Source organism: Empidonax traillii, unplaced genomic scaffold (genome assembly GCF_003031625.1).
Source record: "Empidonax traillii isolate 1590-97213 ecotype Southwest subspecies unplaced genomic scaffold, ASM303162v1 scaffold84:size2688230, whole genome shotgun sequence".
NCBI lineage: Eukaryota > Metazoa > Chordata > Aves > Passeriformes > Tyrannidae > Empidonax > Empidonax traillii.
In genome coordinates, this window is record NW_020955277.1 from 2,493,444 (window position 1) to 2,518,522 (window position 25,079).

Genomic DNA, 25,079 nt, shown 5'->3' on the forward strand with positions numbered 1-25,079 from the left:
TCAGCAAACCCTGCTTAGGTCTTGGTTGGTATGGCATTTCACACAGGATTACATCAGCATTCCCACCCTTATTAGGGTGCTGTGCCCATTGTTTGCCATCAGGAGGAGCTGGAGGAACGACTGCCTGGTGCGTTAGGAGAGGTGTGTGAGAAATATCCCTAGTCCAGGATTCTAAATGTGGGAGTGGCATTTGTTTAACTTGGTTTTGTTGTCACAAAGAGTGAAAATTATTTAGCATTATTAGTAATAAATTCCACAGCTAAAAGGTGTTTCATTTTATTACATTCCCGTTCTAACACAGCATGATGTGAACAGGGAAAGAAAAATGTTAGAGGTGACAATTTCCTGCCTTCAGAGCTGGTGGGATTTTGTATCTCATCTCTTTCTGAGCTGAATCTCTGCAGCTCTTCCCCCTACAGAATTGAGTATGGTTGTTTTTTTTTTTTTTTTTTGTGCTATCTGTGAGCATTGTCTGTACTAACAAAAACATCTTTCAATTCAGCAGTTATTTCTGGTTGAAGTTAAAGCTTTGACTATTATCTGAGCCCCTGCCACTGGCATAGCAAGGTGTTAGATGTACTGCAAATGCTTAGCTGCTTCAGAGAGTTATCCACAGGAGATTGTGGTATCTTTTTAAATGGGAAGTTCTGACTTTAATTCCCTTAACTACCTGTTTAATCTGAGCCTTTTGTATTGCCGGGAAAATTGTGGTGTTGCGCTTAACACGGCGGTGATCCAAGTACAGCTTGTGTTTGGTCCACACAAATTTTTCCTGCTTGCTGAAAGATGGGGCTTGTCTTGAGCTTTCTAAGAGGCCTTGAGTGAATGTGCTGACTTTCTGTCCATTCAGTGGTCACCTTGTTTGCACTCTGCTGTGGTGGTGGAGTTCAGCACAGCTTATGACAGTGTCTGCTTTGGAGCTTGGAGCTGGCTTTCCACTTCGAACTCAGAGCAGAAGTGGCAGCATGGATTCCCTTTGCCACTCACATGGAGTGGCCAGAACTCCTGCTAATCTCTGCCCCTGGCTCAAGTTGGAGACAGCCAAGCTAGCGCAAGGTATTGGATTAGGTGCCAGCAAAGAAAAATATTTGCTCAAGAACTGAGTTTTCTCGCCTTTCCAGTTCTATTTAAAGTAGCTAGTACACTTTTAAAGGTTGACCTGGTACAAAGGCGACACATACCAACTTTGAGCACACACACTGAAAAGCAGTGCATTATTTTGAGTGTTCATCACAACTTGGAAGTAGGGTAGACTTTCACAAATGATTCTGATCGTTTCTGATCTGTCTATTACTGATAGACTCAGAGCAGAAAGAACCAGTGGCGAAGGCATGTTGTGTGTTCATCTCTTATGTCTGAGTTGCTGCTATTGGGCAGAGTTAATCTGTAACTTAGGTAACTTTGTTTATGAGAAAATACAGTGTGAAATCAGCATTCCTGTAGCATCTGGGGGTCTTTTGGCTTTTCATGGTTAGGTACTCATTCTGTGAGGAAGTGTTACAGAATGGAAGCAGTATCACCTGAGTGAAGTACAGCAATTCTTTGTTTATAATTAGGCAATGAGTATTTTTCCACACTGTCCCCTGGAAAATGCTTGTCTGTTTTAACCTCTTGTGTAAACTTGATTAGGCAAACCCTGAGTGCTTGCACCAACCAGGACATTCGGAAGCGTTTGACCTTAACGAGGAATTTATTTTACGTATCTCTGGAGATGATTGGAAAAGATGAAAAAATAGAGGGGATTTGTTTTTTAAAATGGCAGCATATTCACCAAGTAGTTGGAGCATTTTCTTAGCAGCTCTGAGAGCTATTCTAGTCTGCAATGCAGCTCCATGGCACTCAGTTATTTCTGTCAGCCTGGTGTAAGGTGTAGGAAACAGTCTTCTCCTGTGTTTGTTTCTGTGGCTGGTTGGAGGAAGACACTGTAAACATCGTGCCTGTGTCAGACAGCAAAGAACACTTTCAACTGTGATTCTTATTTACCTGCAGAAATTACTCTGCAGGAATTATGAACCATTAAAAAAAATTTGGGCAAAGAAATAGAGTCGCACCTCACTGAAATAGCCCTCTCGTTAACCCTCCGTGGGTGGGGGAAATTGTGTCTGTTCCCAAACACAGTCACACGTCAGTTAAAGACCAGCAATGCCTGTGGGAGCCTGGTGGAAACCCATGCAGAGGGGCCATGGATTGCGAAGGCAAGAAAGCTAAATTAGTGTTTTGAGAAGCCCCTGGGTACAAGAGCAAGGAATGCTCTGGTAAAGTGGAACTTGTATCAGTGTAACAATTATGTGGGTTTAGTAGTAGGCTGTTTTCAGTACTGGCTATCCCAATTTCATGAGTGTTCATGTCAGAAAAGGAATAAAATGCCAGGATTGTGGGAAGAAAACTTCACTATTCTCAAGCACACCTATTTTTAATTCTGAAGTTTCTGTGGTGGACGCCTTTTTGCCAAGAAGTTGAGCGTGTCTGTATGTACCAACTAAGACTTGATGTCTGTTTATCTTGGCAGGGGTGAGCTTCTCTGCACAGCTGTGTGATTTAGATCTCATTTACACAAGACATTTTCTTTGTTAGTGCACTACCAGGTACTGGGTAGTGCAAGTAATGTGTTTGCACAACACTCAAATAACTTTCACAGGGTTTCTACAGAAACATCCTCTTGTGGGAAATGTGTTAGTGTGTGTGAGATTTTTCTTCTGCTTGGTGCTTTAAGTCCCAGGTAAAAAAAAAAAAATCAGCCCTTTACCATACTTGGCCATTTCACAAAAATCTCTAGCACCTACTGTGACTAAAAATTGATTGCTTGGTCATTCTGTGTGTTCTTAGTCTTAAAGTTTGTGCCCTGCACTCTTTAAGAGGTGCTAAGTTGAATAAACCTTCTCTAACTGTGGCTGTTTTCTATTGCTTTCAGGGATTTTTTTTTTTTTTTTATTGAGAGCTGGCCAGAAACCTGGCAATTGTTATCCTGTGGGCTCTGTTGCTATTTGTTCTTTTCATGCTGGCTGGCTTCTCAAACTGATTTGAACAGAATGGCTGTAGAAAATGGATGGTTTTCTTGATCCTGGTTGTCACAAGTCAGGAAAATGTCACCTGTAAATATTTAATGAGCCTTTGTGCAACTGACCTGATCGAGAACTGAGTAATGATGCAGTTGCAGGAGTCGTGGCTTCTGTAACTTGGATCTGCAAGGAAAAGAGAGCACTTTTCCTCTGCCAGGCTTTGTGTTGTTGCTAGCTTTATTCTTTGATATTTTAAGTAAGTGGTGTTTTTTTGGAGCTCTGCCTTAACAGCCTGCTCCTTCTTAGCTAGCTTGTTTTTCTGTGTAGGTGTGTAGGTTTTTTTGTTTGCTTTTTCTGCGTGGGCTTTCTGCTCCTTGCAGAAAGGGGACAGAATGCTCAGTAAACAAAAGCTGAGCTCTCCTCTCTCCTACCTCTGCTGACAGTACCCCCCCCCCCCCCCCACTTTATCATCTTGTAGATTCTTGGTCAATTCTTGCATTGTTTCCCTGTGCTGGAGAGTGAATTCAAACCCAGTTCAGAAGACTCTGGTGATCAAAGGGTCTTACACAAAAGAAAACATCAAAATGCTCTCAGATTAGCTGGAACTTAATACTACTATCTAAAGAGGAGAGTAATGAAACATGGAGAAACAGCTCTGATTTTCAGCAGGCTAGTAACTATTGAAACCCACAACTTAAAATCCTCCAAGCAACATGGGGAAAAGTTAGGATAGCTGTGTCTGTATCACACTCTTGCTGGCTTTGTGGTGCTTTTCACAGTGCCTGATTTCTGGTGTAGTGTCAATCTGTGAGCATGTTGGACTGCTATCCCATGTATTGTATCAGGACACTGAATAATTAATATTTTCTGGAAAGGATTAATTGCCTCCACTCTTGTCTTATCCTTCTTGGTGCCCTGTATGTGCTGCCTATTCGTAGCAGGAACTTGCTAATACAGATTTTGTTTCCCAAGAAGAACTTGTGCTGCAGCACAAACCTTTCTTTGTGGTCTTTATGCTCTAAGTTGCCACCATACGAAGCAAATACATCATATCTCCTTACAAAGTCTCAGGTAATTGTTTCAGAAATGTTGAAGCTCAGAAATGACACTTAGCCTTGAACACTAATTTTAATAATCTGGCAGGCAACCTGCCCAGTTATCAATGTCTACTCACTAGCTGCTGGTATTGTGGTTTATATTTATATTGCAGCCCCAGAAATGGGTCGCCTTTGTGTATCAAAATATTTCAGTGGCCAAGAAAGTCTTCCAGGATGCTCTTGAGTTCTCAGCACCATTGTGTCCCACAGTGGCAGCTGTGCCTCAGTACTAGTGCTACAAGAGAGAGCCCCTGGGGAAGTGCAGAGGGGAGAGGGACACAATTTTATGTGGTGCAGGAAGAGTGGAACCCACTGGGAAAAGCAGTGCACTGTTTACCCAGGGTGCCTAACTTCCCATGAGTTCCTTACTTCCTTTACCCAAGGGGGAATGACAGGATGCATGTGTTAGACTGAGAAAGTTCAGCCCAGTGCTCTCTGTCAAGTACCAGTCCTCGGGAGCCCTTTATTCTCGTCATGCTCAGCAAACAAAGCTGCAGTCACCCAGTCAGCACCTTCTTCTTTTGAGGTGGCTTTTATTTTGTTGGCTTACAAGGCAAACATGGGTCTTCCTTTAGGATTTCCCATGTGGGCAAAACACTAATTTAGTGCCCCAGCCCAAAGAAATTATCTAGTTACAACAGTGATTTTAGAAGGATGTAATGTCAGAGTGATGGAGAGCCTTTTGTTAGACGGATTATCACAAGGCCACAGAGGCTTTGAAAGTAAGAACACATCCAGTGCAAACACAGAGGCTCCTGAATAGGGAACTGACCTTTACAAATTTCACAATCTGCATCTCAGAACTGGCACAATGAAATTGCTTTGACAACAGTACCTGGCAGTGCCAGGACACAAGAAGTTTGTACCTAAGTTTGGGCTTGCCAAAGTGGTTGGTAGCGATTCAGGCACTGGTAATTTGGCTTTAGATGTTTTCTGTGCTGCTGAGGGCAAATACTGGACTGACTTGTTTCACAGTGACTTAGAATAACTCACCTTTGTAGGAGATCTCTGGTTGGGGCAGTTAAGGATTTTTTGTTCATAAACAGTGGAGCTGCTTTTAAAAAAACCAAACTTGTTTTTTAAATCAAACTACACAAGATTAATAAGTCTTAACAGGACAACTCTGATTAAATCACCATTGTTCTTCCTCTTTTTGTTGCTGTTGTGCCTGGTGGGTGCTGGGAAATCCCTATGCCTTTGTTTTTCTCAGTGAGCAAAGTCTGTGCTCTCCTTAGGGAGGACTGGATCACTTGGGATTGCTCTGTGAGGGAATGGAAGTGGCCTGGCACAAGAGGGGAAGCCTAAACGGAGGTCTAGGAGAGAGAGAATGCTCCAGAAAATCCAAGAATAGTTCCTGCACAATGCAGTGTGGGAATGCCAGTTATGGTTGACCTGACCCACAGTGGACTGCCCTGAGCTGCTCTAGGAGCTGCGGAGAAGCATGGAGGAACACCCAGTTTTTTGGAATCGTAAACAGTTGGCATCTTCCATTTTTGAAGAACAATGAAGCGTCATTGTTGCTGCGGCTTGGCAGGAAAGTGAGTCTTAAAATACCAGAATTTCCCGTTGTCTGGGGTTATTTTTACTGCCCGTGGGTGAGCGCTCTGGGAAGGATCTGAGCTGGGAAACGCAGCTCCTTGTAAAACTCCTGATTTTCACTAGGTACGTTCTGCCTCCATTCTCACTGGGCCGACATCGTAGCCGGCCGGTGTTTGCTGACTGTAACTTCTCCAGCGCTGCCTGGGGCACGGTGCCCGTGCCGGGTATCCCATCGCATCCCATCCCATTCCAGGCCCGGAGCCCGGGCAGCGCTGGCCCCGCCCCCCAGGCCCGGCGCAGTCTTGTCGCTGTCCCATTGGCTGCCCTGCCCGTCACTCCCGCCGCCCCCGGCTCGCCATTGGCCGCGCGGGGCACGCCCACATTCCACAGCTGGAGCCGCTCGCGGCCCCGGCGCCCATTGGCCCGCGGCCCCCGGGCCGGCCGCGCTGCTCGGCCCCGATTGGCGGGCGGGGCGGCGGGGGCGTGGCCGGGGGGGCGCGGCCGGCGGGGCTGACCCGCCCGCGCAGTCCCGGCCGAGCGGGGGGCGAGCGGCGGCTTCGCGACCCGGGCGGGGGACGGACCGACAGACCGAGCGAGCGACCGACTGATCGCCCGGCCCGCAGGGCTGCCCGCGGCCGCCATGGAGGTGTGCGAGAGCGGCGGGGAGCAGCCGCCGCTGCTGCACTGGGACCGCAAGCTGAGCGAGCTGTGCGAGCCCGCCGACCCCGACACGCTGCTGAGCCACACGGTGAGGAGCGGCGGGGCCGGGGCCGGGAGGGCTGGGACGCTCAAGTGGGCGGCCGCATCTGGGGGGCCGTGGCGGGGTCCCGGCGGGCGGAGGCGCCTTTGGCCGACAGGTGCTCCCGGGGGTCCCTCGCCGTGACCGCCGCCCCGCCGGGGCTGGTGCCTCCGGGGCCGAGGTGCCCCCGGACAGGCAGTGGGGTCCCCTCTGTCCCTGGGTGTCCCAGCTCGTCCCGTCGGGGGCTCCCATAGCCGGGGCTCCCTCTGCCCCCGCGGCGCCGCCGCTTCCCCCGGGCGACCTCGCAGGAGCCGCGGGATGCGTCTTCTTCTCCAAGGCGAGACTCTCCCGCTCCTCTAGGGCAGGAAGGAAGTGACAGAAGTTTTGAAGTTTGGTGTTTGTTTTGTTTTGGTTTGGTTTTTTTTTTTTTTTTTTTTTTTTTTTTTGAATCCCCGTGGGTTTTTTTTTTCTTGCGCAAAATGCATCGTTAGGACAGTCCCGAGGAAATATGTGCTATTATCTCTGTGGTTTTCTTGATAATTCCGGAGGTGTTTCGCAAGTGCAGGGATACGCCTTTATAACGTTATAAACCTTTATAACGCTGCATGGGTGCGAATCCCGAGTGGAAGTGAGCTGGAGCACTTCGGGAGAGCAGCGTGGAAGACTCTTCCAGCCCAGTGTTGGTGTGAGGCACGAGGCAGCCAAGCGTGGCGTGGCTGTGGAGCACGTGCTGGGATGGAACCCCAGAGGAACATGGTGGTGGCGGCTGGATCGTGGCAGCGCCGAAGGAACAGCGCTTGGCAGGTGCTGCCGTGTGCTCCGCGCCAAAGGGAATGATGTGCAAATGCAGTCCCACGGAGAGGGGCCAAGCCCTGCTCGTGGGAGCAGTGGTGATCCCATTGCACGATGGGCACCCTGCGTAGATCTTGGTGTTGGTCTTGTAAGGCAAACAAGGAAAATCTTGTTTGCTGTGTGTGGTATGTGGTAGCCTTACTGATCCGGGATCACGTCCGTCACAAGCTCCAAGCCTCCTTCCAGCAGGAAGCAAGCCTGCTGCACGCGTGACTGTCTTTAAACCTTGTTTGGCTGCTTTGTCTTTGAGAGTTCTTGGGCTTTCTTGCACAACATGTATCTTCTAGCAGATCCAGGGGAAAGGAATCGTATGTTATGGTGGCTTGGGGTTTTTTAAAAAGGCAGCTGGAACACTTAACAATGGAAAGCTCTTCTGTCAAACAGTTGTTTTCTTGAGTTTTTTCGTTATCAAGAGGAATGTTGTGAGTGAAATGGGAGGCTCTTTGGAGAGTGTTCCCCTTCAGAGTTATGGTTGTGGTGGCGTACTGCCTCCTGCTTTGTTTGGATCCTTGTGATGAGAATGGACTTGTCACTCTTAACGTTAGTTTTCTTATTTATTGCTTTCTTATCTTCTTTAATTAATGCCCTGAAGGAGATCCTATGCTTTGGATAGGACTTGTGGCTGTGGTGACACAGATATGTGTGTTTTTTGCCCTCTTTCAAGGAGCCTGAGACTTAAGTGTGCCTTGACAAAGAAAATGCCCTGGCTGTCTGGAGGATGGGAATGTGATGCTTTTCCCTTTTTTGTTTTCAACTTTTTTTGGGGATTTTCAGCTTCAAATGCTATGATGGTGAGTGTTTTGAAAGGGACAGTTTGTAGCTGGGTCTCCAAAGTGTTGGGCTGTGACCGTCTTTGTTGGGAGTAACACTCTGCCATAGATTTGTGTGGTTGTCTTGTTTGATTGTTTTTTGGTTTTTAGGAGTTTAAGACTTCTGTAGAGACCTTCTTGAAGTCACATAAAAAGTGTGAAATTAATTTCTGGTTTTGGTTGGTTTTGGAATTCATCTGAAAAAAGTTTCAGCAAAAAAGATCTAACTAAAGGCTGTAAAGTAGGTGTAGTGAGGTATTATGATCTTTAAAAGAGAAAAAAAGTTTTATGAAACTAACATTCTCTAGAGGGAAACCCCCTCCCATTGAACTTCTGCCTGTTGAACTTCTTCTTTTGTAAAGTGTGCCCTGCCATGGGGAGGAAAATACTGTGCTTGGTATCATGAAACGCAAGATCTCTATTTACCTCCGGCCAGAACTTCATAGAATTGTTTGAAAAAAACAAAACAAACAAGCAGGCTCTCTGGATGAAACATCTGTTCTTCTCTGGGCTTATGCTTTCCATCTGGGAGGACTGGTTTGACCCAGCTGACTCTGCTATGTTTGTAAACTTACTAGAGGGTGTTTCTGAAAAGATTGTGGTGATGGAGGAGACCCTCCTATGCTCTATCTACAAGAGTGCCCACTACCCATGCTGTCATCCTCGTGGCTGAGGAACAAGTGCTCTATGGAATCCTGTGGTCTTTGCACACTCCTGAGATGTCTCTTAGCTGGGTGTGCAAGTCTGCATCCAAGGGAACTTCTCTGTGGGCTAAGGAGAGGTGTCTGGGTCAGTCATACAGCCCTAAGAGCATGAGCTGGACTGGCAAGGGGGAAGAGGAGGGATAAGGTGCTGATGATGTTGACTGAGGGGGGAGAGCTGACAAGCAGAAAGAAGGATCAGTGTTGTTCTGCAGTCAGACCTGTGTGTGCAGGCTGGTGAGGGTGAGAATTCTGTGCCAATTGCCTTTTGTGTATTTTAAGTTAAAATTTAACTTTTTTACAACCCTAAAGGCTGTTCCTGGCTCTGGTCGATTTGACGCTTGTAGACAAGTGTGAAAGTACGCATGCACTGAAAAACTTGACCTCTATTTTAAACTGTTCCAGCCTGCCTTAATTACCAGGGCTGAAATCCAACCTCCTGGGGATTTACATTTCTCATTAACAGCAGATGATTTCACCAGTGCCTGAAGCTGTGCAGGGAGCCATTCCCTCACTCCTCTGGTACTGTCAGTGATGTCATCAGCCGTGCCTGGAGAAGGTGGGACCTTGAGGAGCTCAGCTCTGGTATTGGCAGGCAGCAGTCTTTGAGGTGTCTCATTAAAGTCCTCATAGTTTATAGTACTCACCTGGATGCCAGATAGCTTTAGAGCAGTTATTTTTCCAGAGTGGCTTAGTTTCCCATCCAAGAAAAGGCTGAAAGGTTTCCCAGAGTTGTGTTCACAGGACGTGTCATGTGTTTGCATTATCTAATCTTCCTATGGGCTGCAACTGTTGTGATTGTTTGTTGGTAACGCTATACACTGGCATTGTGTAAGGCATTATTATTATTATTATTAGTAGTAGTAGCAGTAGTAGTATTACTGTTATTATTATTATATGCTTTTTTCCTTTTTCCTGGTGGCCAAGCAGAAAGGAAGCACAAGGGGAGCAGAAGCGTGGTCAGGTGAACTCTTCAACTTCTTGCTCCTGCTGTTACTTTCCATAACATGCAGGCGGGCTTGAAGTGGGAGAGCTCTGGTTGTGGCCATGGGTCTCTGTGGGAATTGATCTGTGGTTGGACATGGCCCAGCTGGGATGGCGACTTCAGTGACAAGTGCCAGATCTGATGCAGATGGATAAGTGTGACAAGCACTCTGTGAAATGCCAACGACCCGTCCCATTCCTGGATGGGGGCTGAAAGGCAGATGGTTCTTAGGAGTCGGTGACATTTAAAACCTCCTTATTTAATACTGGGGATGCAGCCTTTTTTTCTCCCCCCATTTTCATGATTATTTTAACACATTGGCTGCTGCTTCCAGGTGGTAGCAAAATGCAGCGGAACGGAAGCATGGCTGTGATCTTGGCATGGTGGATGTAGAACTGCAGCTGCCCTGCACATACGTGGGGGCAGCAGCTGGCTTAAATATTTAGGACTGAATTCCTAGATGTAATGTCCTGAGTGTCTCGATGAGTGGTTAGCTGGAAGATACTTCAAACGCTAAGTAACCCAAATTGTTTATTCTTTAAAGAGCAGACTATTGAACCTGCAACTCCTATGAAAAAATTGAAATTACTTAAATATTACATTGCTGAAGCCGTTGTCTGAGCAGTGTTTGAACTCAGTGAGCCTGTTGCCATATTGTTGGTGATGCTGTGGGCAGCTCAGCCCTGGAATAGGAGTGTAGTGCAGGTTGGGACGAGTGGAGGAGGCTTACTGGGCCTCAGCTATCAAATCTCCCTGCAAAAGCAAAACCAAAGCAAACTCCCCATGAAGGTTAATTGTCAGGGTTGTTATCATCATGTAAGATGAGCTCAGGAAACTTTGAGCTGGCCTTTTTTCCTCCCCATAAGAAGCCTCTGAACCTCACCGGGAGCTTGCCCAGTGACTCATTTCCTCGTCCACAAAAGCAGTGGTTGCCGTTACTTCGTGTTTCTGATGACTTCTGCAGAAAAGCTGCCTCTGAACGCACTGCCAGGGATTGCCTAGAGTGTTTGGTGTAGGGCAGTAGCAGTTGTTAATTTAAATGGATGACAGTGCTTGATTTTTACAGTCTGTGTGTATTTAATTAAAGTGGGGTAACCGCAGCATGTATAGATGTGGAGCTGGCTGTATCTTATTTTGTGGTGGCTTCCTGTAGCCCTCTGTAAAATCTGGTGGCAATATAGTTGTATCCAGTTTTAATTTTGTTTTGGTGGGGAGAGAGCTGCTTCATTTATTTGAAAGCAGGGTTTGGTCTGTTGCCCACTAACCATAAAGCTGAAATCTCTTCTTCTTTCTTCTCTCTACACCTGAATGTGGAGGACAGGACAGCTGACTTTGGGTGAAATGTTTGTACAGTCAGTACTTGAAAGGATTTTGCCAAAATCCTCCAGTAAAGAGGGAAAACGAGAAAGTGAGACTTTCAAATAGTTGTATATGTGTCTTGTACGAAGCAGTACAATTTTAAATTGTGTTAAATTTTGTCATTGACTTTCCATATTAAAAAACTTATCAGCATCACAACTGATGAACAGCAAAACTAGTTGCACTCAGTGTCTTGCACAGAAATCCATCCCCCCCCCCGTTGTCTTCCGAAATTTAAATAAGAAAGTAATTCCAGTTTGCCAGTGTACATGTCAGGTACTTGTAATGGGTCTAACGGATCTACAGTTCCTCTAAAAGCTGAGATAAACACAAGTAGGAAACTTTGAAACTTTACCCTCCTGTTTTCTGACAGTTAAAATTAGAAAAATGGAGGTATTGAGTTGCTGTCTGGTTTCATTTGGACTGGCTGTAACTGTATAGTGAAGTGCTTCATCTGCAGCGAGGACAGGAGCTGGAAAAAATGTTAGTCTGTCCTGGGACTGACTTTGAAGCCTGGTAGATTAGAATGAGCCAGCATTTAATGCACAAACCTAACTATTTATTCTTTTTCCTAAAGGACGTGACTGATCTGAAGTGTTCTCTGTAAATGTTTCCTTTGGAAAACCAGTCATTACACATGGGGCAGGCTGTGCATGATAGCAGGGGCAAAGGAATTTCACTTATGGTGTTACCAGACAGGGTTTTCCTGTGTCTGGAGCTGTTGAACTTATCTACAGGGATGGTGGGAGCTTGTGCTCTTTGCAGGGCTTTGTTTGTGATGTGAAGAGTCCCTTCTTTGAGGTCTTTCATATCTAGGGCTAAGTAAGTTTTGCTTATCCTGGGATGGGGACCAGTTTTTTAATAAAGGAGTCTCACTTCTCGGCGTCATCTGTGTCTGTAGAGGAGGTTGATCTGACTAGGTGCAGATCCTAGGCAGGAATGTGCAGTTTGATTCGATCTTTTTGTGTCCCTCTTGCTCTCTGATGCACGGTTTGTTTGTGTCTTATTTCTCCTCCTCTGCAAGTCTGCCTTCATCCTTTTGCTTGCACGCTGTGAGATCAGATCATCTTCATGCCAGCTGTGACAACTAAAATAAAAATAAATATAAAAACAAAGCGAGGAGGCCTTTGAGCAACGTACCACCAGCTCTGACTGTCTCTTAGCTTGTCCCTGCATTTTGCTGTGTGGCTCTGACCTGTACCACTGCCCAGCAAATCCACTTTATGTCTGGGCTGTCTGACAGGTGTGAGAGGGAAGTACCCACTGCAGAATAAAAGTGCTTTGGTGCCTCAGGAGCCACTGTGTGCAGCAGTACTGTGCTGTGGTGACATAGGACAGTGCCCCTCGTCTTGGGGAGCTTGTAAGCTTCCCTTAAAAAAGCTTTTTTTTTTTCAGAGCCAAGCCCGAGTGGGTGTGCTCAGCTCTGCTGCAGCAGGAGCAGGGGGATGTCTGTCTCATGGACTACTACCTTCTCAGCCTGTCTGCCCTGGTCCTGCTGCAGGCCTGCCCAGGACTGTGAGCAAGGACTGAGGCACGCAGCTTGTGCCGTGCCTGGCTGGCTACTGCTCCCTCCAGAGAGTGGTGAGGTCTGTGCCACTGTGGGCTTGTTTTCTCTTGGTCCCTCAGTTAACAAGGCACCTCTAAGGCGTGTGGTTGTTGCTTTGAAGGTGAAGATGTGGTGCTTTGGAAGTAGCCCCCTGCCTCCGACCGGACAGGTTTTCTTGCTGACATTGCACTTGCAGATAAGTGCTGCTTTTCTGTGCTATATCCAAATGCTGGTTATCAGGCTCTGCTGTCCTTATTGCTGTCTGTATGCCTTCCTGCATTCCCAAAAGTTGATTTACAGTCACTTTGTAATACTTAATTTAACCATCCATCATGTGTTTCCTCTGTCTTGGGCTGCTTCTCTCCCTTTTGCAGTAGGAACGTTTTGTGGGTGAGACTTTAGCAATTATCGACAGCCAGTCAGGGTGTTTAACCTGTCCCAGTGGCATTTGTCACAGGCTGTGTTGGCTATCTACCCTGAGTTTATGAGGTCTTCCCTCTAACTCCTGCAATTCCCTAGAGTAGCTTCCTTTTTCCTGGTGGGTCCCTGAGGGGCGCTCTCACTGTAGATCTCTTCTTCTTCTGTGTTTTCAGGAGGGCACATTCTTTTATGCTGTTGCTCCCTATTCATCTCTCTCTGAATTGTGGAGACTATCTGGATGCCCTTTGGCTGTGTTTTTTTTCTGGGTGACAAGACCTGACAGTGCAGTTCTGCACCTGGATGTAACCGCAGGCTGTTGTGGCAGCTGGCTGGGAGCTCAGCCAGGTGTAAAGTGACTTCTTTTTGCAAGAAATTAGCTTTCAGGGGTATCGGTTCCCTGACACATCTTACACTGTAGGCAGCCCAGGTTCTGATGCTGACATGAGGGGGCAGGTAGGAAAGTTTGGCTGGGCAAGGGTCAGTGGAACTGCATTTTGAGCTAAAGGAATGTGCAGTGGGAATAGTCAGAGTAGCTTTATGGCTTGTGCTTAGATGTAATCCTGATGTGTGCATGTGTGTATTTATTCGATACCAGCAGACTATTATTTGGATGTTACTGGAAAGAAAGGGGATTACCTGGAGAAGGCGGTTGTTCAAGGATCAGTAGGAAAAAGGTTGTTTGATAAGAGTGTGGGTATGTAGCAGAGAAATGGACAGACTGATGTTGAATCAGTCAGTGGTGCCACCACCCCTCCATGATGTTGAGTGCTGTTGAAAAGTGGAGCCTGTCTTGGGCCCTACATAGTTTGTCTTGCATGAAAGTGAAAGAAATGGTATGCAAAGAATAAGCTTGGCTTAGGGCCACAATTTTGCTGGCAAGTACATTACCCTTCCACTCCACCGAAGTGAGTAATAGGCAGTACAAAAGACAGGTCAAAAATGGTGGGGTTTAACAATGCAGAGCTGGGGTGGGCATTGCACCCCTTGTCTCCAGTCTGAGATGCTGAGCTGTTCCTAGCAGGGGGTGTCATTCTCTCTGTCTGTGAGCTGTCAAATGTAGCTCTCAACTGCAGAAAAGAAAGTCACTGAATTGAGTTGTATCAGAGCTAAATGTGTGCAGGAAGGACACAAATGCTCTATCAAACAGAGAGCATTCCTTCTCTTGAGGGTGAGTTGGGAAGCAGAGAAGGCAGTGTGGGAAAATAAAGTCCAGTTAAATGGGATAGACCTGAATTACTAGAGCAATCTCCATAGCTGCCATCCCTCCAAATGTGAAGCTGAATAGTGCCAGTGACCTCTCTGTGCCTTCACTGTGTCTTGGAAACTACTACTTTTTTTTTTTTTTTTGCCATCTGCTGCTAACTGGCTTTCAATCTTCTGTATGTGATCTGGCTCTGCTGTGGTGACAGGCAAAAATTTAATGGAAAAATGTGACACTCAATTCATCTCTTTCCTCTCTGCCAAAGAAAAACATTCCTGTGCAGCTGCTCTGGGGCTGGCTTTGTCCTTTCATGCAATCTGTTAGTCATATGGGGTGAGAAACAAGAGACCAGGCTGCTCTGATAACCTCTTAGGGAGCTTTGGGTGGGTGTCTTAGGGAGCTTTGGGCTTCCTCCCTTGTGGAATCAGATGTGTCCTGAGCAGAGGTGCAGGACAGAAGTGAGCTGGTGTTGGTGGAGGCTTCTCCCCTGTAGTGTAGGGGCAAAGAGCAATATTCCTGATACACTTTAGTGGCTTGTCTGGAACTAAACCTGCTGGGCTTACTCCTGTCCTGCAACTCTGCCAGGACAAGCCCTGGCAGTTTGGTGACACCATGGAGCACTCGTCTCCCAGCTCTTACTGCAGCTGAGGTTGCCTGCAGAGGTAAGGAGTGTACTTCCTTGGATGAGATGGGCTACTGTCCAGTAGAGAGGGGGAAGGCCATTGGCTCTTGTTCTGCACCCAGGATATTGAGTGCTGCCTCTGATTTTGGATGTAAGCAGCGTCTTCAGCTCTAGCAAAATTCTTTGAAGCACGTGGTGGCTTTCAAAGCAAGGAAAACATCTTTCAATTGCTGACATTTGAAGTACCCTGTTCAATTTTTCCTTCTCCAAAGTTTGTATGCTGTGAGGTGAACGTGTGTAGAAAAGAGTGAAAAAAGAGTTTACACCAGTGCATGACAGGAGGATGAGAGAGAATGGCCAACAGCAGAAGTGAGAGAGGTTCAGACTGGTAAGGAAAAAGGACTTCACTGTGAGGGTAGCTGAGCACTGGAGGGAGAGCTGCCCAGACATACTGCAGCATCTCCTTCCTTGGAAGTTTTTAAGACTTGACTGAATAAATTCCTGAGTAAGCTGGTCTCAATTAGCAGTGATCCTTTTTGGGCTGGAGGCTGGCCTAGAGACCACCTGAGCCCCTTCCAGCTGGAGCCTTGCTGTGGTTCCTTTCACAGCAGTCCTGGAGCCAAGGCACTGCCCTGCTCAAATCTAGATACAGCATTGCTAGGGCATTCTGCTTTGTTTCAAGGCTGTTGGTCTATGCAACCCCATACCTATAAGGACCTGTGTTATTTCCTTTTTGTGGCTAACCCTGAAACTGTAGGTGTGGGAAGAGACCACCCTGCATAGTGGCTCGTGTGACTAGCATGGGGAAGGTTTTGTAGACCTAAAACCTGAAAATCAGCCAAGAAAAATCCCCCGAACTCCAGGCCCTGAATACTGAGCAGATCTCTGTTCCTTCAGCCCTGCAGCTCTTCAGCAAATTTTGTGCACAAGAGGATGCTTATCCCAAGGCTGCCTTTTTCCCTGGTCTTCTGTCAGTTCTTCTGTTGACTTCAGTAATCTGCTTGCAGTGTTTTGATTTTGTGTGGATTATCTGGAGACAGAGGTATTCTCATTTATGGAACTTCTGATACCCACAGCGGAGATTTGGGTATGTGTAGAACCAAAACCAAAGACCAGCAAAGAGCTGATCTGCTCCTCCAGCTTTTCTCGCAGCAAAAGGAGCAATGCCACTGTTGCCTAAGAAGGCTTGTGACATTACAGGCAGGATGAGATCTTCAGGAGGAACCAAGACTAAAAACTTAAAACTGACTGCATTATTTCTTGCAGCCAGATACCTGGCTTTCTGGGATCTGTCCTGGCTAGCAAAGGATGAAGACTGAGGGAAAATGTGACGTCTAAACTCTCAGCTTTCATACCTCCTAATATGAGGCAGCGGTTGACTTTCTGCAGAACATCTGTCTTTCTCATCATGGGTGTAACTGGCCTAGTCATCAGCACTGATGGTATGTCTTGTTCCAGCTCCTCAGTGCCGCAGCTCCCTTCCCCTCCTCCCCTCTGCCGTCCCCTCTGCGTGTGACTCAGGGCTGGGACTGCTGTGGTGTTTGGGGCGGGCTGGTGAGATGTGTTTTGAGAAAATGGGCATGAAGCAGAGGTTTATTTTTTTGGAAAGAGAAGAGAAAAACAACCTGATGCTGCCTACGTATGGCTCTAATGCCTTATGTGCTCCTTGGTGAAATGCTACGGGGGCTGAGGGCACTCTAGGAAAGTCCATTTTGGCTGGGTGTGGGCCACGTGCCCGTGCTCTTATCTGGAAGCATTTCCCTCTTGCCTCTCCAGACAGATGCCTGCATGTCTGCCTGCCCCCCTTCCTTCCCAGCTCTCCTGAAGGAGCCCAAGCCGAGACTCGCTGGGAGGCCGCTGCCCGCGGTTACCGAACGGGCAGCTGCAGGAGGGCTCCAGATGTGCGATGTGCTGCTCCACGGCCCTGCCCTCGGGGTGCCCGGCCCGGCAGCTGGAAGGCACCGCTCAGGCGTGACTCACTGCGGGAAACAGGCATGGCAGGAATGAGCTTTGGCACTATTTTTAAGGCATGACTGCAAAATTTGTCTCCTCCTCGAGCCTTAGAAGTTCTTTTTTTCTGTTCAGCTGGTTTGCTCCGCATGGACATCAGTGGATGTCGCTTGCAAGAAGGACTGAAAGAGAAGGAAAAGTCTTACTTTTGTACTTGCCCAGGGTGACTTGTGACTTCTCGTTTGGCTGTACCGATTCAGAGCAAAATTTCAGCTGAATTTCAGTCAGAAAAGCACTGCAGGGAGTCTGTGCTGGGACTTGGGAATGCTCTCCTGTTGCAGTTGCTTGTTTGTTGGGTTGTTAAAAATATATTGCAAAACTACAGGGGAAGGCTGAACTTAATTTATGTTGATGGGTTTTTTCCTCAACTACAAACATGTCTGTAAGATCAAAAGCAGCAAAAAAGTGGCACCCACCTTGAAAACTGCGGTAAATCTCTCAATTACTCTTAAAAAAAATTTAAAGGCGTTTCATCTGTAGAACACCTTTTTCTAGCTTTAATGAAGAAGATATGGAAGAGAGGCATACAGACAATCCTCTCCTAAGTACCTTGCTTGGGACAGCTTGCTGGCAAGATTAGTTGGGGGTGGGGAAAAAAACCTACTTGGTTTTAAGATGTGACTTCAGTGTTTAAGAGGGACATTATGTGATATGGTAGCTGGGATGGAGCCACTGGAGCTATGAGGAACTTGTAGCATTTGATTTTTGTTTCAAATTTGCAGGTATTGAAGGGGAAAAATGAGCTTGGAAATGCAAGCAAGAAATGAGAATCTACAGACACTTGCATTGCTGGAGAATGAGGGAAGACACTATTGAAGAAGTTATTGAGCGCAGAAAGCTGTAAAGTCTGTGTGTCATGTGGAGTCAGGGTTGTGACTGGGGGTGGCGAATTTACTGTGCTGCTCCATCGTGGTGATTAAGGCATTGAAAAGTACGGTTTGGGGAGATGCTTGAAAACCAGGGGCTTGCAGGTGTCAGAATGTCACAGATCAGCCATGGGCTCTTCAGTGCTTGACACCTGGATATCTGAAAGAGAGGCTAATGTGGGAGAATTCCAAGAACAGCAGCAAAAGTAAGGGGTTGAAATAGCAGGTTTATGAGAAATTATTAGAAACATTCAGTGTGTTTTGCTTTGAAGGTGGACAGCTGTTTGGGAGAGGATGTAGAAGTGGTATCATCTGAACACTTTCTGTTAAGCTCACATTACTATTATTGAGGCATCTTTCTCAGTTTCATATGCTGTATGTGATGTAATTTTCAGTAAGAGCACCAGAATAGTGCCTGTGAAAACTGTTTTCAGCTGTGATTCTCGTAACACACAGATAATGAATATCATTGTACTCACAGCAAGATCCCTTCAGAGCTTTGTGCTTGGATTAAAATTATGAAGGGGATTATGAATCTTAAGATATCATTATGCTATTCCTTTTCTAAACTGCTAGTGTCCTTTGGAAGTACCTTGTCTCTTTTTGCCTGTAGTAATGGTTAGAGAAGGGTAAAAAAGAATCAGTGTGAAGTAGAGAGAAGCAGATGATGATCAGCAAAGAATATCCAAGGGGAAAAAAACAGTGTTGGCAAGTGTAAGGGTAGAAAGGGGACATTTTTGGAATAGTGTCAGATGAAAATTGACCACTGTCAGTAATTGGGTTACAAAACTTTTTGGAACCAAAAAACTGGATAACTGGAAGTCCAGATAGGCTGAAAGGTCCCAGAGGAGAAGTTTGTCTTGTTGACAATGATTTTTGTTGGGTCATGACATCATGAGGAAGTGTCTGAAAATATTAAATTGATAGAGTAAAGAGGAGAAAGTAGAAACTATGCACTGGAGATCTTTGTACCAACATATACAAAATACATGGAATCTTGTGGGATTCCATAGTTACAGACTAGAAGGATACAGATACAGTTTAACCCTGGTAGGTGGGATTTAATGGAAAGCAGATATAGTCAGACAAACCTGATTTCATTCTTGGAGGAAAAAAAAAAGTAATTTTAAAGTAAATGGAGACACTTTGCAAGTAATTGGCTGTTTATTTAATTGTCTTGATTAAAAAATTGTACCACAAAATGTATGAAATTAAAGAGTTGACTCAAAATAGTTGCTAATGCACCTTTGGTGTCAGAGGATAGATTTGTTGGCTTCTGCAAAAAGGTACCAGACAGGAGGCTTCTCAAGGTTTTCATCTGTGATCCAGAAGCAAAGTTATGTGACCGGGAAAAAAAAACAACAGGTGCCTACCTATGGGAGAGGTGAGTGCATATTGGAAATCAGGATTTGGAAAGCATAACAAAAAAAAAAAAAAGCTAAAAACATACTAGAGTTAGGAAAAATGCTCATTTCTCAATCCTTGCAGTGCACCCATGTTCTCTTCTGGATGTTATATTTCAACAAAGGACAAATTATCAGATCCTGTAAAAGGGTACCTCATGGAAACCTAGTGGATTAAGACGTGGAAGAGTAGGAAGGTTTCATAGTCCTTTGCAGCTTGAAATACTATAAAACTTTATTGCTGGGCCTGTTGACTCTCTGGATACTTCAAGGCAGAACATACAGAGCACTCTATGACTCCTTTCAATCTGCCCAAATGCATCCCAGCATTTGGTCATTCTCCTAAACTGTTGATTTCAGTGAAGTTTAAATAAATGCTTTAATCACTTCAAGCTATTTTTGAACTGCTGTTTATCGTGACACCTCTTGGCACGTATAAAAGGGGAAAATGTACAGGGCATGTGGGAAAGGATAAGATTTCTGGTAGGAAAAGGCCTTAGTCCCAAAATACAAGGTCACCTTTATGTATATTCCCTCTTGGAATCGAGCATCAAAGGTGGCCTTGTGTTCCCTGTGCCTCTGTCTGGGATAGCCTGGCTAAAACACACCTGATTGGTGTCAGTTTGTTCGGGGTCTTCAACCCTGGCAAGTTAAAGAAGGCAGAAGAAAAGAAGAAAGTAAAGCAGTTATGGTGAGGTCTGAGGAAAAACTAGCAGACTGAATGTGTGAGAAGGTGGAATGAATATACAGACAAAGAAGCAAAGTTTGTAGCTTTCATTTTAAAGGTATAATTAGTGGAAGCTGGCAGCTGATATGATTCCAGTTGTACCAATGGTACCAACTTTTATACCAGTTTTTAGCAATGGAAGATTGTTCTTTTCCCTCTGCCTCTGTGCATCACAGTACAAGCCTGTATTTTTCTACACCATCAGCTGGGGGAAGCTTAAAATCCATTGCCTGTGGCAGGTCTTACCTTATTAATGCTTATCCAGAATGTTTGCAGCATTTTAACAAGCCTGATAGACTGTATGTGATGCAGGGTCAGCCTCCTCATAGTTTAGAGGGGCCTTGTGTTTGATTTTGACATGCAAGTTGGGGACAGGAGGAGGAGAGTGCCCGGGACATCTGGGAAGCGTGAGCAGTTTCTCTTCCTTGGCATCCCTGTATCAGGCAGACAGAAGGCATTGCCTTAAACTGCTTCCATGGTATGGCATAACCTTCTCTAGTGGTAGTGCTGCTTTGGTTTTTGCAATATGCTAGGAGGAAAAATATTTTGTTCAAGTATAGTGTGGACAGCAGGTGTGTTTTGAAAGTGTCCAAAAGCTGTGTTGGAAACACAGTGATGACCAGGAGTGTGCCCAGCTTCTCTAAAGCAGTGCTGCTTCTCCTTTCGGCATAAAGCTCCCAGTGTGCCTGTGATGGGATGGTGTGTGTGGGGAGCTGCTGCACTTGTCAAGTGGCCCCTTCCTGACCTGCTGCTCAGCATGGAGTGCCTCTTGGAGGAGGTCTGGCTAGGAATGAAGCTCCTCAGCTTGATGTTCCTGCCAAGCTGGTCAGGCTCTACCAGGAGAGGCTGAAGCTACGTGCTGGTGGGAGTCACCACCCGTGCCTGTCTGAGGATGGAATAAATGAGCAACCCTAGTCCTGCAGCACTGGTTAATTTGTGGAGCAGAGTACTCCTCCTGGGACTGCCTTTGTCATTCTACTGTGGGAAGGTAACCTGTGGCAGCAGAGCCATAATACAAGACATGCAATGCCACTCAAGCTGCCTGTGGGCTGGATGTGTGCTTAGCCCACACCTGTGACTGACGCACAGCAGGTTTATCTTTGCATTGCTGCCTTATCTCATTTCTGCATGGCATGAGCTGCTCATGGCAGGAGGCACTGCCACACATGGCTCTCGGGTTAACAACAGATCTGCACTTGTACCCATACAGAAACCACATGGAAGGTGCAGTTCTGCTGTTCCAGTCTGCTGCCCTCACTGCTGAAGCAGCCTCTGGGAAGCTGGACACTTCTATTATGCCCAAGACATGGAACAGAAAATATGGGGAAAAAAAGCAGAAGTAAGGTGTAAAGATCTTTTTACTTACTCTCCCCGTTCTGAGAACAGGGAGTCATTTTTAGGACCTTGACTTCTCAGGGTGCTGCCAGAAGACCTTGGAGGGGTCTCACTTGAATTACATGTCCTCTCTTAAGTGAACCCTTTTAAGGCGCTTTCAAGTGGGTATCCCAAAAATTCTCAGTTCACACTTCTGCGTAGGTCTCCAACAAGAGGTCTGGTGTTTGAGCCAGGCAGGCTGGGTTCCAGCAGTTTAGTCTAGCAACAGGGAAAAATGCGAGTCAAAGTTCTGTGGAGATGATATGAAGCGAGAGAGCAAACGCCCAAGAAAATCTGGACCAAGCAGGGCTGTGAAGAAGTGTGGAGGCAAATGGGGTAAGGAAGTGTAATGAGTTGTGCACAGACCACGCTGTGACTTCAGCGCTCTGCAGTACGTACCAAAGAGAAATGGCTGTGCGGGACTGGTGCTGGGAAACAGCTCTTTGAAAAGCTCAGTCTCTAGCAGATGTGCACCGTCTGTGAACTTTAAGGTAGCACTGTGGCTATCTGTCTGTGTGATGCTTTGCTTCGGAGCTCTTGCACTGAGCAGAGATACTTGAAACATCTCGGACTGGAGTGGATTTTGCCCCTGACAAGTTGTACCCATACAGCTGCTGGTCTCTTGCTCTGGACTTTGGAGGGGAGAGGGGTCTGGTGTAGAAGTAGCCCTGAGGTTACACATAGCTTGGTGCAGTGTCTCGTAGCAGCAGGGAGGAGGTAGGTGTTGCAGTTTTCTTCTTATCTCTAAACAGATTGTCAAGGATTTCTCTAAAGTACAGGGGCACAATTAATGCAACCAGCACATTCAGGCTCCTAACTCTGGTTGGTTGCAATCTACAGAGACCTCTAAGCCCTACTTTGTTAGCTTAACCAGGGACCCAGCCAAGACCTGGTTCCTTCAGCATCCTGTGTTTTTCCCTGACTTGGTTTGAGGGGTGGTGCCTGTGTTGCATCGCTCCTCTGAGTTTCTTCTTGGAAGCTCCACGCAAACCCGCCTGTTTCCAGTTAGTGACGTAGCACTCCAGGAAACTGAGCCAAACCAAACAGGGATGTTCCCCACTTAGGGAGTGAACAGGGAACGTTAGGACCTTATGGTCAGTGTACTGACAAATAGTATATTTAAATATTCAGGATTAGTGTTAACTTCTCAGAGTCTTCTTTTTAGCAAATAGTCTTTGCATCCTGATGGTGTTCCTTTAAAACAAACAAGATAGTGAGGAAGGAGAGGGTTTTTCCATCCCTCTCTGACAAGGAGGGAAAACAAGGTTATAAACTTTCATTGTTTTGTAATTTTATGTGAGGAACAGCTCTGCCCCATTTAGGTCTTCTCCACTATAGTCTAGTGCACAGTCTCTCAGACTGGTGGACAGGCTCATATGAAAGGGCACAAGCATAATAACTGGGGAGTGAAAAGGGCTACCATTATTTTATTGGGGAAGGATACAGCCATAGGATCTGTTGGGGGGGAGGGTCCAGAGAAGGGGCAGAGAGAAGCAGAAGAGCAGCTGAGAAATGTGTTGTTTTTCAGCCATCTCTTGCCCTAGAAACCATGCAGTGTAGGAGGGTGTCACCTCTGCTCCCTACCCTGCTGGTAGGTGCTGGTTGTCTTGTGTAGCTCTCATTGTTAAATTTTTGTGTACCTGACCCAGACCTGCCAGCTCCTGCTGGGTCAATTTTAATAGGAGAACCTCTTCCCTTTACAAATTAAGCTTTGAAGAGCTCTTCAGAAGATTCAGACTGAGGGCAGGGTACGGATTGGACAGCAGTCAGTTTGTCTGAATTTGGAGGGGGGGGTGGATAGCAAGGAGCTCTCATAGCTTAAAACTTTTTAATAAAGATTAGTTGTACTGACCAGGAAGAGGTTTAAGAAAGTAGAAACTGACTGTAATCTCACTTGAAGCAGGAGTTATCAGTAAAGGAGGCTGGATTCCTCTTGTTCCATATTTCTAATGTATGCATGATGAACCTGTGACTTAGTAGCAGAAAGTTTATCTACAAAATGTGTTTTTTTTATCTTTCTCTGGCAGACATCGTGCAGTTGTGTGTATCAATACCACTTGGGAAAGCTGGGCTTGCTGGTCAGAGGCACCTCTAGGAGGTCTGCATTGCTTGCTTTGGTCAAAGGCTGACTGATAAAGTGTAGTGCAAGTTGGCTCAGCCACTTGGGTTCAGATTCTGTCTGGGTTTATAGGGGTAAGGTGGATTAAAGAAAGAAAGAAAAAGAGATGGTAAAATGTGCCTTTACCAGAAAGTGATGCAAACCTCAGAAGATCCAAAGGATTCCCTGTTCACCAGGGGGAGGAGCGCATTCAACCTTGGCAAGAAACCTTCGTCTGTCCACTGCTGTATTGTTTATGTTAGAGGTGTGAAGTATTTTGGAAACAGTTTCTGTAATTTGGGAAAAGGGTGGGAGCGTACAGTCCAAAGCAGAACATATCAGATTGTGGCACTTGCACATTAGCAAAATAATGTTTAAATACTATAGTTTATATAACCAAAAGAAATTTTGGAAACTCTAAGTAGAAGGTGCGTGTTTTGCTTAGTTATGATTATGCATAACCATAAGGAAGGTGAAGATCTTGCCCATTAATATTGTGGGATTTTGCTAGATGGAAGCATATGTGAAGAAGAAAACATGGAAGTGTGAAATGTTTTTCAATCTACTCCTGTATATGCAGTGCTTTAAATGGGACTAGATAACTATTTATTAAAACAAAACCATTCCTGTTATGAATTTTGGATTCTTTCCTGGCAGCCCTGATCCTACAATGATCTTGAACAATGTGGGAAGTGCACTGCTCCTGAGCCTAAGACAACGATCCGTGTGAGTTGTCCTCTTCCCTAGACCTTGCATAGGTACTGCCTTACACAGGAGATGTGGATTTGCTATCTTGTGGGAGGTCTGGAGCACTAACACTGCTGCAGCAAGTGGCATCCCAAGGTTTTCATGCTGTGTAAATAGAGAGGGAAGGATTTGTACCTTCTGAGTACATCTGTGGTGTGGGTGGTTTCAGACTCAGCTGGTTACGGGAGGGCAGCTGAGCGAATATTTTACTGCTGTTGTCACAACTATATATGGAAGACAAGAAAAAAAGCACTGCAGTGGTCGGAGTGCTTACCGAAAGAACCTCAGCTGAATTTTATTTTCCAATTGCTTAAGCATGTCTGGATTGTTTCTGTAGTAAGAAGCAAAGTCAGGTACTTTGTGCCTGATGGATGGCAGATAGCCCAGGAATGAATGATTGTTCAGTTTGAGGCTGTCCGTGGCTATCGTAAATGATCATGAAGTACTTGGCCACCTAATGTAATCTTTTTTTGATGGCATTTGGGAACATCATATGCCAGAAGCATATGTTCCCTTCAGTAGGAAGGCTGGAATAGTCATATGTGTGTGTCCTAGCACAGGTGCGCATGCACATTTTGGAGAAAGAAGCATTGCTGGTGCCCTCTCAGTGCTTGCTGTGGCAGTCTTGTCAATAATACAGCCTGCAGGACTCATTATGCTGATTTATGGTAACTCTGACAGCTCCAACCATTAGGGAACTCAGGGTTGTGAAAATTAGCCTGCAAAATCCTACTAGGCACCTAAATTTTGTTGTTGCAACATTATAAGAGACAGTATGTCCTGAACAGGATGCGCTAGATGTCCTGAGACATTTCAGTCTAATCCATGAGCTCATAAACATGGGGAGCCACACAAACCACAGAGTCTTCTCTAGAGAAGAGCAGTTCACCCTGGAGATACTTCAACTATGCGGTGCAAACTTGGATAAGATACCCAAGGCAATCTGCTTTTTTCCCCCTTATATGATCATGGGATGACAGTTCAA

At 45.9% G+C, this 25,079-nt stretch overlaps 1 protein-coding gene across 2 annotated transcripts in view; it reads left to right on the forward strand.

The window, feature by feature from the left end:
• Positions 1-6,210: 6,210 nt before the first annotated feature.
• The window catches only part of CREB3L2 (cAMP responsive element binding protein 3 like 2), a 75,736-nt gene continuing 56,867 nt past the window's right edge, over positions 6,211-25,079 (forward strand). For both annotated transcript variants that reach the window (XM_027881197.1, XM_027881198.1), the window contains exon 1: positions 6,211-6,383. In XM_027881197.1, coding sequence (XP_027736998.1) covers positions 6,276-6,383 — 108 coding nt within the window. In that variant the 5' untranslated portion in view covers positions 6,211-6,275. The remainder of the gene's footprint in view (positions 6,384-25,079) is intronic.